The sequence below is a fragment of the Bos mutus genome, chromosome 6, assembly GCF_027580195.1.
Source record: "Bos mutus isolate GX-2022 chromosome 6, NWIPB_WYAK_1.1, whole genome shotgun sequence".
In the NCBI taxonomy this organism is placed as follows: domain Eukaryota; kingdom Metazoa; phylum Chordata; class Mammalia; order Artiodactyla; family Bovidae; genus Bos; species Bos mutus.
In genome coordinates this window covers 793,006-806,733 of record NC_091622.1, presented here as the reverse complement: position 1 = coordinate 806,733, position 13,728 = coordinate 793,006, and the positions used below count along the sequence as shown (strand labels likewise).

General features: G+C 39.4%; 1 protein-coding gene across 14 annotated transcripts in view; it reads left to right on the top strand.

The window, feature by feature from the left end:
• The window catches only part of PRDM5 (PR/SET domain 5), a 255,315-nt gene that overhangs the window by 103,344 nt on the left and 138,243 nt on the right, over nt 1-13,728 (top strand). For 8 of the 14 annotated variants that reach the window (XR_011464445.1, XM_070371919.1, XM_070371918.1 and 5 more), the window contains 4 exons: nt 6,539-6,713; nt 8,831-9,005; nt 10,116-10,208; nt 10,469-10,590. Coding sequence is in view for 12 of the 14 variants with exons in the window: in XM_070371919.1 (XP_070228020.1) it covers nt 6,539-6,713; nt 8,831-9,005; nt 10,116-10,208; nt 10,469-10,590 (565 nt within the window). In the remaining 2 variants the exon portion in view is untranslated. The remainder of the gene's footprint in view (nt 1-6,538; nt 6,714-8,830; nt 9,006-10,115; nt 10,209-10,468; nt 10,591-13,728) is intronic. The other 6 variants (XR_011464446.1, XM_070371913.1, XM_070371915.1 and 3 more) reach the window with 2 other exon arrangements.

The window sequence follows — 13,728 nt, the reverse complement described above, 5'->3', positions numbered from 1 at the left end:
TTAGGACTCTACACATTCACTGTTGAGGGTCTGGGTTTGATCCTTGGTCAGGGAACTAGATCTTGCAGCCTGAGCTGTGTGGCCACAGGAAAAAAGAAAAACTGTAGTTATTAGCTTTGTAACAGCCAAATTGACTGATATTCTTGGGCACCTGAGTGAACCCACATGAAAATACATTTGTATATACAGAGAAGGTATGTCTTTTAAAGCAAAGTTTTTTAGTTGGTGTTTCAGTTTGAATCTGTAAGAAGAAATATTATTAAATAGAGTAACATCTGTGAATGCTTGAGGGAAAACTTCATCACCTTGTACTCCTCCTTGACTGTTCTCCTCTCACACTCCATATTCAGCCTGTCAGGAAACGGTTTCAGCTTTCTCTTCATAGCATACTCAGGATCTGATTCCTTCTCGCCATCTCCACTATTTCCCTGCCATAATCCTCCCAAGTTACCATTATCTATGACCTAGATTACTGTAATAGCCTCCCACCAAAAGTAAACGAAGGAGGATATTAGTAATATTTTTACTATTAAGTGCTTTTCTTCTGTAGACACAAATATTTTAGTGTTTACTTTTACTGTGCATTATTTGTAAAATACTGAGCAAATTAGAAGTATAGGTTATGTCGTAGGGGATACATGGCAATTCTTGTTCATTTCCTTGAGGAAACCATTTTCAGGGAGACAAGCGACAACCATCTTTGGGGAGACACATTAGAATGTCATTGATCACATGAGTTAATGATGAAAACCACAGAAATAAATTGCAGGTGTCCAATTGAAGAGCTCCTAGAATTTATGTGAGTTTAGTAGATTATAGAAGGTTTCGTGGAGGATGAACATGAGCTGTGTCTCACACAATGCTGAGGAGTTGCAGTGGGAGGCCAGGTGGCGTGTCTGCAGTTGTATCAATATTAGGTGGAATGAGCTCAGTCTTCTCTGAGAGGCATTACACCCGTTGGACTGAAGAACAGGAAGCAGGTTCATTTGAAGGATCATTGGGGGTGAGAGGATGAAGTGGGTTTAGACTACCAGTTGGCAAGCTGTTGGAGCCATGTCTGGGGACTGGGCCGGTTCTTTACATTAGAATCCTGAGCTGGCATTGGACATGGGCGCTAGGGCAGATGAGCACAGTAGATGTTGTTGTGGACGTGGGTGCTAGGACAGATGAGCACAGTAGATGTTGTTGTTAGGAAGTCGTCTTTATTTTTTTACCGCACCGTGCAGCATGTGGGGTGTCAGTGTCCCGACTAGAGATTGAACCTGTGCCCCCTGCCATGGAAGCACACTGAGTCTTAACCACTGGACCACCAGGGAAGTCCCAGGAAATCTTAATTAGAGCTTAGAAGGTGGTTTTGGAGAGCGTCATGGGTGTTATCTAGAGTGACCTGGTAACAGGTCATCTAGATATCTAGACTCTGTTCTCCAGAGTCCCGATTTGCCCAGGACTCCCTCATTTTCAGCCCTGAAAACCGCACGTCATGGAAACCCCACAGGCAAAACAGATGGTTGGTCATTTAAGGATAGCATAGTTCAGACAAGCAACTGGTATCAGAGGTACAAACCAGAGTAAAACATTAGCACATTATCAAGTGAACAGAACTTGAGGATCAGAGATCCAGAGCATTTCAGAGGTCTGATAGGCAGGCAGTGGAGTTGAATTATATAAATATCTTGGCTGACAGAATTTGGCCAAATGAAATTTAGCATTGTCATAGCGACTTTGTTTATGTGACAGTCTAATTTAAACAGATTTTGAAAAACGAATATTTTAACCAATGGTTTTTGAGTTTTGTATAATAATAATAATAATAATAAGAGCAGTAGTTACCAGCAATGGATACTTAACTTGTACCGGGTACCTTGCTAGATTTTACAGATATTTTCATGTTTAATTCTCACAATCAGCCTATGAGATAGGCAGCATTGTTTTCTTTCCTTTATAGATGAGGAAACTGGTGGTTTGAGACATTAGGCTGTTTACTTAGTTACATAGCTAATTAACAGTAGAAGGAGATTTGAACCCTGGCTAGCCCAAAACTTTTAGCCACTGTGTAGTACCATTTCCTGGTATCAAGGAACCTGTTCTGTTTTATTAATTTTTCTCCTTTTACTACAAAAGTAACACTTGTTAACTCTAGGAAAATTGAAACACAGGGACTAGCAGAAAACTATGCAAAATACAATTCCTTCTATTTAGAAACGAAGTCTATTGACATCTTTGTTCATATCTTTTTCTTTGGGGGAGCACATTGATAAATAATTTTTTCTATTAAAAATATTGATAAACCTTTAAAAACCGGTTGTTAGACATTTATTCTTTTTCAGTGTATTTTGTTGGATGTTTAGCTTCTTGCAACGTTTTGATACTACAAACAGCTTGCAATAAACATAATTAGCTGAAGATGATATACAGATAAAGGAAAATGAAACAAGACTGAAAAACAAAAATTTACAATCATGGACAGTAATGCAGGAGATGCATAACGATTGTAAAATCCTCACTCTATTTTGTATTTGGATCACCAGTACAATGAAAATCAGTGACTGAGGAATATTTGCTTTTGAACAGACCATTATGTTGAACATCTCTCTTTCAGTTAAAGTTGAATTTTCAACAAAATCACCTAGAGCTGGTGCAGGAACCAAACTAGGACCCCAGCCCCTGGGCAAAGTCCCAGGAAGGTGCCTGATCCCTAAAATGTAAATTCAAGTAGTGATTCTGCTGCTGAGGAGCTCACTTCAGGGGTTGGTGTCCGACTCTGTGTGACCCCATGGACTGCAGCACGCCATGCCTCTTTGTCCATCACCATCTCCCAGAGCTTACCCAAATTTATGTCCGTTGAGTCGGTGATGGCATCCCACCATCTCATCCTCTGTTGTCCCCTTCTTCTCCTGCCTTCAATCATTCCCTGCATCAGGGTCTTTTCCAGTGAGTCGGCTCTTTGCATCAGGTGGCCAAGGTACTGGAGCTTCAGCTTCAGCATCAGTCCTTCCAATGAATATTCAGGACTGATTTCCTTTAGGATTGACTGGTTTGATCTCCTTGCAGTCCAAGGGACTCTCAAGAGTCTTCTCCAACACCGCAGTTCAAAAACATCAGTTCTTCAGCTCTCAGCTTTCTTTAGAGTCCAACTCTCACATCCATACGTGACTACTGGAAAAGCCATAGCACTAACTGTAGGACCTTTGTCAGCAAAGTAATGTCTCTGCTTTTTAATGTGCTGTTTAAAAAACCAGAGAATTCTAGAAAAACATCTGCTTCATTGACTACGCTAAAGCCTTTGACTGTGTGGATCACAACAAACTGGACAATTCTTAAAGAGATGGGAATACCAGACCGTATTACCTGCCTCCTGAGAAATCTCAGGAGGTATGCAGGTCAAGAAGCAACAGTTAAAGCTGGACATGGGACAACTGACTGGTTCTAAATCGGGAAAGGAGTACGTCATGGCTGTATGTGGTCACCCTGCTCTTCAGGGGACTAAACCACAAACCCCATAACCAGAAACTATAGCTGAAATAAAGAGAAGTAAATTTCAGGATCAGAATATTACTTCAGGGGCTTCCCTTGTGGCTCAGTGGTAAAGAATCCACATGCTGATGTAGGAGACACGGGTCTGATCCCTGGTCCAGGAAGATGCCGCGGGCTGCTGGAGCAGCTAAGCCTGTGTGCCACCACTAAGGAGCCTGTGCTCTAGAGCCTGGGGGCCACAGCTACTGCAGCCACTGCAGTGAGAGGCCCCGGTGCCAAACTAGAGGAAAGTCTGTGAAGCAGCAAAGACCCACACAGCCAAAAAAAAAAAAGAATGTTAAAATAGTTATCAAAGCTGGAGGCCATGGCCAGTTAATGACAACTGAGAGTTGATGCTCAGTCCCTGAGTGTTGGGTCAGGCTCTTTAAACCCTTCTTGCCAAAGGGCAGGAGATTGGGCCTGGGATGAGCCTGAAAGTGAAAGTCGCTCAGTCGTGTCCGACTTTTTGCAACCCCATGAACTATACAGTCCATGGAATTCTCCAGGCCAGAATACTGAAGTGGGTACCTTTTCCCTTCTTCAGGGGATCTTCTCAACCCAGGGATCGAACCCAGGTCTCCTGCATTGCAGGTGGATTCTTTACCAGCTGAGCCACAAGGGAAGCCCAAGAATACTGGAGTGGATAGTCTATCCCTTCTCCATTGGATGTTCCCGACCCAGGAATCAAACCTGGGTCTCCTGCATTGCAGGAGGATTCTTTACCAACTGAGCTCTCATGGGGATGAGCCTATAGGTGGGGAAAACTCCCCCAAGAGAGCTTGAGAGAGCTCCAGGGATTGGAAACCCAGCAGGTTCTGACAGCTGGAGGTTTTGAAGAAGGAGAATGATGTAATGAATGGTTAGTGAGTGATTAAATCAACTATGAGTAGGCAAGGAAGCAGTTTAAGAGGATGCTTCTTAAATAGCCAATGTAAAGAAAGAGGTTCTTGGTCTGGCTACTGGTAGGAATTATATGTAAAGAAATATCTAAACATCTCCATTAAATAATTAGGTTGGAGACATTCCTGTTGTGACATTCCTCTTCTTATCACAAGTTTGGAGTACAGATGGAACATGTAGTTTTGATCCTTGGAGCTTGTAATGCTGCCATTACTTTCATTAAGTTGAGGCTTTAACTGGTATATTAAAATTTTCTTTTATTACAGAACCCCTAAATAGGTATGCTGTATCTTATGATTGCAGTTTAAGTTAATGCTATCACATTTTAAAATTAAAAATTATTATCTTCTCTTGGTGCTTTGAAGGTCATCATAAAATTAATGACAAATATACTGGAAAGACATTTCAATTAACTTTCTTGGATATTGATCAGATAAGCACTAAGATTTAAATTATTTTCTGAAGTCTTCATTAGATGAGTCCTTTGTTGCTTTGGGTGACTGTTTTAGTAAGTACTTTCCAAACCCTGGAAAGTGTTGCTTCTGAGTTAAAGAGAAATCTTCATTTTGCTGCATGTCCACATCGGTTTTTTGTTTAACAATTGTATAGAAATTTACTGTTTTCTTAATTACGAATAACTTTTTTTGTGTTTCTGGAGGTATTAAATTTATGAGCCACCAAGAATCTCTAAATAATATAGAAACTTGCATTTAATTAACTGCAGCTAATGGTTAGATGTGCTTCATTGCTTTGAACTTTTGAATCAGTCCTCCCTTGCACAGTATTTGATAAATGTGATCATAAGTTTTGTCTCATCCATGGAATTTTCTAATATTTATTATTTTCAAAATTGCAAAGAAATCTTTGTTGTAAGAAGAAACTGAAATAGTATTCGATATAGACTCCTACTTCTCCCAGCCTCAAAATGATAATTCTATAACAATTTGACACGTATTTTCCAGTTTTCCATGGAGTTCTGCTCTGTGTACATGTGTGCATTCATTACACATGCCTCCTCCTCCTCCCCTCTCCCTTCTTCTCCTTCCCCTCTCTCCCTCCCTGGCTTAGGCTCTGTGGTACTGTCCGAGGAGAGGAGGCTTTGTTCTGTGCTGGATTTCACTCCTGGGTGAACTCACTGTCCTTCTTCTTTCCTTCACGTGGTTACCTTGAAAGTTCAGTAAATTCAATCTATGCTTTCCTTCTCTTTATCCTCAGCAGTCAAACCAGGAGCCCTCCCAGAACAAATACAAACCGTTCTGAGTGTTTCTCCCAGGGCCAGCCAGCTAAGCAGCCCCATTCTGGCTTCCCTGGTGACTGGCCCCAGGCCCAGAGGGGCTTTGCTGGTTCCAAGTATGAAGTTTCTCTGGGGTTTCCCCTAGGCTATTCTTTGCAGCATTTCTCTTCTCGGTCTCTTGTGGGTTGAGATTTCTTCTGCATTAGCAACCCTGGCTGATTTCTGTCTCCTTGAGTTTTCTGAAAAATGGTGATACGTTGATAGCAGAACTTGTTTCCTCTTTCTTCTGTTGTTTAGTGGGATTTAGGCACATGATTACCTGGGCACACGATGCTTTGGACCTCCAAGGCGCCTACTCTTTCTTCTCTTTTTGGGAATTCTTTCCAGGTTCATTTGCAGTTTCTCTGGTTTGTGTTATAACTTGACAGTTTTTTCCTTCTTTTAGTTTTGCATTTTATAATAATCATAATTAAATCATTGATACCTCATTGCTCTCTTTTTGGGTTCAGAAATGACATCATTGCTTAACAGATTTATTTTCTACTGCATTTAGAGACCTCCACAAGGTGTTAAGGCATAAAGCCAATTAATGGTGCAAAATTTATTTTTAGAAATTTAAATAATTGTCCTTATTTCATTTGTTAGGTTTAAACATCACTATCTTTAATATATATTTGTATTTTATTTGCCAGGTGACTAAGTATTGTCAGTTTCCTTTTTTCAGTGTTCAGATTAAAAAAAAAAAGATTTAAAAAAGTAATAGTAACTTTACATGAGCACATGGGACTCAGTGTATTTAAAAATGATTTCTTCCTGTCAGAAATGATTTAGCATTTTTTTTATTGAGATACATTGATCCTACAACAGCATATATTTTTAATTTTGTCTTAGGAAGGAGAAAACATTTTCTATTTGGCAATTGAAGATATAGAAACAGATACAGAGCTTCTGATTGGCTACCTGGACAGTGACATGGAGGCCGATGAAGAAGAACAGCAAATTATGACAATGATCAATGAAGAGGAAGGTAAAAATTCTAAAGGACAATCAACAGCTAGCAGAAAAGGTATTAACTCTAACTGGTGGGCCAGGAGAATGCAAGTTGTAGGAGAAATAAAGTTTGAAATGTGCTTGAATTATAATGGCATTGTAATAGTGTGTTCTCAAAATAAAGTTAGTTTTTGTCAGAATTCTCGGAGGATATCCAGCCGTGAGCCTCTCTTCCAGCAGGGATGGAATGGTGGGCTGGAGCGGGGGATGGATGTGTTCTGCAGGCTGCCAGGGTCCTCGGCGGCTCCCTGCTCTCACTGGTAGGGGACCAGTAATGGGGACTTTTGTGCTCTAGCCCTGACTTTGTCATTCACCCGTGTTGTAACCGGGCTGGTCACTAACTCTGAGGCTTTATTTTCTCTTCTGCACATGGGGAAGGGCGAGTGCAGAGGTCCTGTTGGGCCCTGTGGGAGTTTTCCTGGGCCTCGCTCTTGTTTAAGATCCTTTGAGAATCTGGAGCATCTGGAAATGTTCCTCCGTCTGGTTGTGGAGACCCATAGCATTGCGGGGTTGCACTACTAGGGTCACCGGAAATGCGCAGTGACTGCTGATGGACTTGCTTCTGTCAGCCCCGCAGTCTAGGAGATGCATGTCGCTTGCCTGTCCTCTGCCAGTGGATATCACTTGTCATCAGGGCTTGTTTCTCTCATTTGTGTTTTGCTGCTGATCGGTCACGAGGGAGTTGTGAAGGGTGGTGTAGGTGTTCACATTTTGTAATAGGCTGGTCTTTTCTATAGAGCATTTTTCCTTCTGTTCAACAAAGCCACTTCAGAAATGACATGGGTTTCTTTAGTCACCGTGGTATTAATGTCTTTTATGTGAATTTTCTGTTTTAACTGTATGTCATTGACTGAGAAAGTATGAGTGTTCTGAGTATTGCCAGATTATGCCTCTGTTTAGTTTGGCTGGAATATTTAAAAGGAAGATGAGGACAGGCTATCAGTTTTGTCTTTCCAATATGTATTATGTTGTTGGGATGTCAGATTTGGGGTGATGGGAATTATTTCTGTATAATTTTGTGTTTTCTTTATTTTTGTATGTATTTTCAACATTGCCCCAAGAGTATGGTACTACTGTGTCCACTGTTTTGCCTTAAAAATAAACTTCCTACTTTTACCACCATGACTTCTATAATAAACTAAGTTTCTTTTGTAAAAAAGAATCAGTGGAAACTTAAATAGATCTTTAGAATTTAATTTTGGTTATAAAAGCAAACATAAAATCCCCCAAACAAACAAAAGAACCCCCCCAAATAGATGCAAAAACAAACAGCAAAAGAAACAAAGAATCCACTCAAATGTCAATCAGTGGAGAGTTTGGTTAAATAAGTAAATTATGGTACCTTAAAGTTTAAAAAAAAATTGACTTAAGAAAATACTAAGTGGAAAACATAGCTATGTATGAAACTACATAAAAAGTATGATCGTAAAGGTAGCTATTGTTAGACTCTATAAAATACAAATTCACAAAAGATAAGTGAGTCACGGAAAGAGATTACAATAGTTGTCTGTTCGTTATGGGGTTATTGGTGATTTTTATTCCTTCATATTTTCTGCATTTTATCTAAATTTAATTGTATTTGATAAATCAAGAAACATATGTAAGTTAACTAGCGCACTTTGAAATGTGGGTATAGCCATGGCAGTCCGCGTGGGACTGACGGCCGGAGAGACAGTGGAGCCTCACTCCGCGTGCTGCAACGGGTGCTGTTTCTATGACCCTGGTCTTTTTTCACGTATATGTGAGAGTCCCCTTGGTAATTCAGCATAGTTCGCCTTGGTTGGGTTTCTCTCTTCTTGCAGCTAAAAGTGAACTCAAGATGACCTGTTTCAGGGAAGACTTTGGCTTTCCAGTTCAACGTTTGTAATATCTCTTTGATGTGAAAGGTTAATGTTACAGGGTAAATTAAAAGTTGATTTTGAATTGGTGAAACACAATGGTTTTAAAAAAATGTTCTCATAACACTTTCTGTTATTTTTCATGGGCAGCCTGTTCATACTTACAGAGATAATAAAATTTTGCTAACCTGGTACCATTAGCACAGTTAATTTTGATTTTAAAATGAGGGCAAAACTGAGCAGTTCTTGGCTCTTCATTTTTGTCTCATAATTCTGCTTGCTTGTAAATATGCAGATCGCTTTGGCTGTAAAGAGGACTATGCCTGTCCCTACTGTGAATCGAGTTTTACCAGTGAGGAAATTCTTGCCGAGCATCTTCAGACATTGCACCAGAAACCCACAGAGGAGAAAGAATATAAGTGCAAGAGCTGTGGGAAGAAATTCCCAGTTAAGCAGGCTTTGCAAAGACAGTGCGTACATTAAAGATAATCTCTGAAGTTATAAGCTGACGTTTTAACTCTTTTATTTGGTTTGTCTTATAGTTAGTTTCTAACCTGTGTGCCTGTGTGATGGTGTGTGTATAGAAATTAAGCATTCTTTATTGTCATTGTCATTAACTTTTCTTACATTGATTTTTCAAACATTCTGTTTATGGATTTTAATAACTTGCCATTAAATATTAAGCTCATTGGTGTACTAACCTGAAATCTGATATGCATAATTTAGCTAGTGCTTTGAGGGGGCAGGTCGAGTTTCAGTGATCTGCATGTGATACTCCTCTGAAATCAGGTAAAAAAAAAGTTAACGAAATGGAGAGAGTTTGGAGTATAAAGAATACAGGGAGATTTTGGGAAGCAGTGTTTATTTCATAGCAATGTTGGAGAAATCACTTTGAAGATGAATATGTATAGGATCTAACGATGAAGTAAATTAAATGGTCCCACCCATTGCTCAGCGTCCTTTATTATTTTAACTGTTTATATTAACAGTGTATAAATTTATCCTTTTATTTAAGTATTTTACAGTATCATGAGTTACTAAAAATGAGAAAGTGTATACATGTATTTATAAACTTTTATTTTTAACAGAATGTCACCTTGCATATGAGCAAGAACTCTTTAACATAGGCTTAATGTTTCATTTTTTATTCATTCAAGTAAAATTTTGAAACATGCTGTATTTCATATTAAAATAATTTTCATATATTTACCCACTTTTGCTTATGATATTTGAGATTAAAAATTTCTGTTCAAAACTTGAAAAATCTTAACTTTTATATTATACATTTAGAAATTCTCTTATATACTTTTAAACAAGCAAAAGCTATATACTTTTTAATGAATATATTTTGAAACTGCATTCTAGTCAGTTTTTATTGAATTTATGTTATATATACTACCTTAAGCATACTTTAGCTGAGCTGATCTTACTGCTAGGTGCTACTAAAAAGTTTAAAGGGCAAAAGACAGAATAAAAAGAAGAGATCATGAATGTGACTCTATTCAAAGTAGAGGTATTTTCATAAGCTTTTGTCCTAGACTTCCAGTTTTTTTTGTTTGTTTTTTTCTATTTCCCCTCAGTGTTCTTCAGTGCTCAGCGAAAAGCAGTCTGAAGGATTCTTCACGAAGTTTTCAGTGCTCTGTTTGCAATTCTTCCTTCAGTTCAGCATCGAGGTTTTGTGTCTGAGTTATCAGATGGCTGTTACACGATTGTGGGTCGTTATTGGCATGCATGCTTTCATGCTTCTTAGTGGTTTAGTATCATATGGCTACAGAATTTCAGTGCTTTCCTTCCTCCCTGCCTAGGTAATGCTTACAATGACCCTGGAGCTCTGCTGGGGAGCATGCATTACAAAAGCCAGCCAGGATGCTAGAAATGAGTAGGTGTCCTCACCGTTTCCTCTCCCTGTTCCTCTGTCCTGCTTGTCTTGCAGTTTTGAACAGCACCAGGAGACGTGCCAGGGAGATGCCAGGTTTGTGTGTAAGGCAGACAGCTGTGGGAAGAGGCTGAAGAGCAAGGAAGCCCTGAGGAGACACCAGGAGAACGTCCACACCGGTAAGGAGTCATCAGAGGGCTGTGTTTAAAGGGGCCTCCTCTCCCCAGGCTGCTATGGTCTGTTCTTAATTCTCACTCGCAAGCACAGAGCTTTCTTTTCCATTGTATTTCACACAGATGTAGAGCTCTGGAAGTGGAATTTTTCTTTCACTGAACATTATTTCTTTTTAAGTTGATTTCAGTGATAGTCATCGTTTTTCCCATTTCTGAATTAATCATAACTGGAAACCTAAGCTAGGATCTGTTTGTGCTTGGTAGCCAGATGTATTAAGAATTAATATTTTAAGTAGTAATTTTAATGCTTCAGCATGTGAAATTTCTCTCATGGTAGATATATTTAAAAACTACTAACTGATGGCTCGTCTGCCTTAATATTTTCACAGTAAAATTCATTTTTAAAAAACTCTTACATTTCTGCTATATTGGGGAAGATATACTGGCTACTTTTTGACCTGCAAATTGAATATATTTGGATTTATAAAGCAGATACAATTTGAATTTTTTCAAATGGCTAGCTAAACAATAGCTAAACAGTTAGCAGCTTTGTTATTTAGATTTCATCTGCCTAGCACACAGTAAATGCATTTTGGTTTAGGGGTTGAATCTGTTGCACTAAATTGAACAGGTTAATATTTCCAGAGTTAATGATCTGTTTCCTTCAGTGTCTTTTCCTTAAAGGAGACTGAGGTTCACGGCACTTCTCATATCCTTCTGTACTGATACTTTTCTCAGGTGATTACTATTGCTGTTGGCTTAAGGGTGGAAATGTCTTTTTGGATAGGAGGAAAGTGTTATTTCTTTTCTTCTATCCTGTTTATTCTCACGTGCAGGGGAAAAGAATAGTTGGAACTCAGCTTCTGTTTCCTGTATTTATTCAGTGTCCCAAAAGTGTCTCCTTTAATGCTAGTTGGGAAAGCTCATATGAGCATGACTGCTGGGTCCAACTTCACATCACCGCTTTGGGCTGACTCTCAGTACCAGCCATGTATGAAAGCTCAGGGTGGCAGGAGGTACGGCCTTGTGAAATACAGCTTCAGAACGAGGTACAGCACTTAGACTTCACATTGTCCTGACCTCTCTCTCCTTTTGAATGATACATGACTGATGTAGAAAAGGTGGCATTTTTCTGATTTCTTTATACTTGGGCCTTTTCTATGTCTGCAAAAGGCAGTCATGACTTTTTGATAGACCTGTCTCTTCATAGTTTTTGCTTTTTAATAGCTGTTATGGTTTAAAATGCTGTTCTTAATTTCCCCCATCTTTGTCTGCAATGTATTATAACAAATCTTTTATGTCATTTTTAAAGTTAACTTTGCTGAACTAAGTAAAAAACCAGATGCACAGTAAAACTCTGGAAACTTACATTCTTGTTATTGGGCATGTGGTCTTCAGACTGTGCTATAAGCATAATTTCTCTAAGACTTCTTGTAGTTGGTCTTGGATATTAAAATATGCTGATTCTGAAAACTCATGGTGATTTTGTAGGAGTGAATTTATAAAGGGAAGTTTTTTGTTTTTCTATGTTGTGGATTCTATAAAATATGGAACTTACTGTATTTCAGCCAAAGGCCACATGCATATTTTTTGCTGGAATTGGTACACAGTCTGCCTCTCATTCATAGCCTCTCTCTTGCTTCTTCTCTTTTGTCTGTGAACTACATGGCCATTTGGGGAAAGAATATTCCATATTCAGAATAATGAAAAAACGCAGTTTGTACATATGGTTGTAGAACCCTTTACTCTAGAAAGACAAAGGTATTCAAGGAAAGAGAAGGTCTTGCAGCTTTACCACTGACAAGGACATATGTTCCTTGTTAGGTGATATGAATTGAAGATACTGAGAAGAGAGAAGATGAATTTTTAAATATGAATCACATTTTTCCATAGCACCTATAACATATGGTGGGTAGGTTCTCAGACCAGCTCCTGGAGGCACACTTAACCTACATTGTGCTGAAACTCACAGTACTTAAGTAGCTGTGTATTCAGTATTGTTGAATTAATTTTTCATGCATCTCCCACATTAGGTAGTAATGGGTTCCTGACTGTTTTTGAAAGCTGAATCGGAAAGTCAAATATCAGACTTACCTGAATATAATAAACTAAAATGGCATAAAGTCTGGTTGTAGCTTTGTAGTTGCTCTTGTCCTTGACCCTGGGGAAACTTGTAGGGTGGTGTCCTTTCCAGTTACTCAAGAGGAAGCAGTGAGGGGATTGATCCCCTTAAACCCACCTTAACCATCTTAACCATTCTTTCTCTTTTGATTTGATTCTGTGGTTGCTGACAAGAGATTTTGATTTTACAGGAGATAACATTTACCTACATTCTCAGGCAAACAGTCATAAACTTTCCCCATATTTCTTCCGAGGACTAGGATTCTAGAGGAGAGAAAAGGTTGAAGAGGAGGGATGGTATATTGTCTCTGACTCCAGCTGGTAGAGCAGTGGCAGAAGTATTGGGAAAGGTGGAGTGGGTGATTATGGAAATCTCACTTCTCTCTCTCTTCTTTCCCTCAAGCCTGACCTAACTGGTGGGAAAGAAAAAAGGTCTAAACTCAAAAAGTAGCTGGTTTAAGGGATAAGCGGGGACAACAGAGGACTGTGGATTAAAGTAAGGTTGTTGTGTTGTTCAGATGCTCAGTTATGTCCGAGACTCTTTGCGACCTCATGGACTGCAGCAGGTCAGGCTCCCCTGCTCTCCACCATCACCAGGAGTTTGCTTGAACTCATGTCTAATGAGTCGGTGATGCTATTCAACCATCTCATCCTCTGTCGTCTCCTTCTCCTCCGGCCTTCAATCTTTCCCAGCATCAGGGTCTTTTCCAGTGAGTCAGATCTTGGCATCAGGTGGCCAAAGTATTAGAGCTTCAGCTTCAACATCAGTCCTTCCAATGAATAGTCAGGGTTGGTTTCCTTTAGGATGGATTGGTTTGATCTCCTTGCAGTCCAAGGGACTCTCAAGAATCTAATCCAACACCACAGTTCGAAAGCATCAATTCTTTGGCAGTCAGCCTTCTTTATGGGCCAACACTCACATCCGTACATGACTATTGAAAAAACCATAGCTGTCACTATATGGACCTTTGTTGGCAAAATGATGTCTCTGCTTTTTAATACACTGTCTCGGTTTGTCATAGC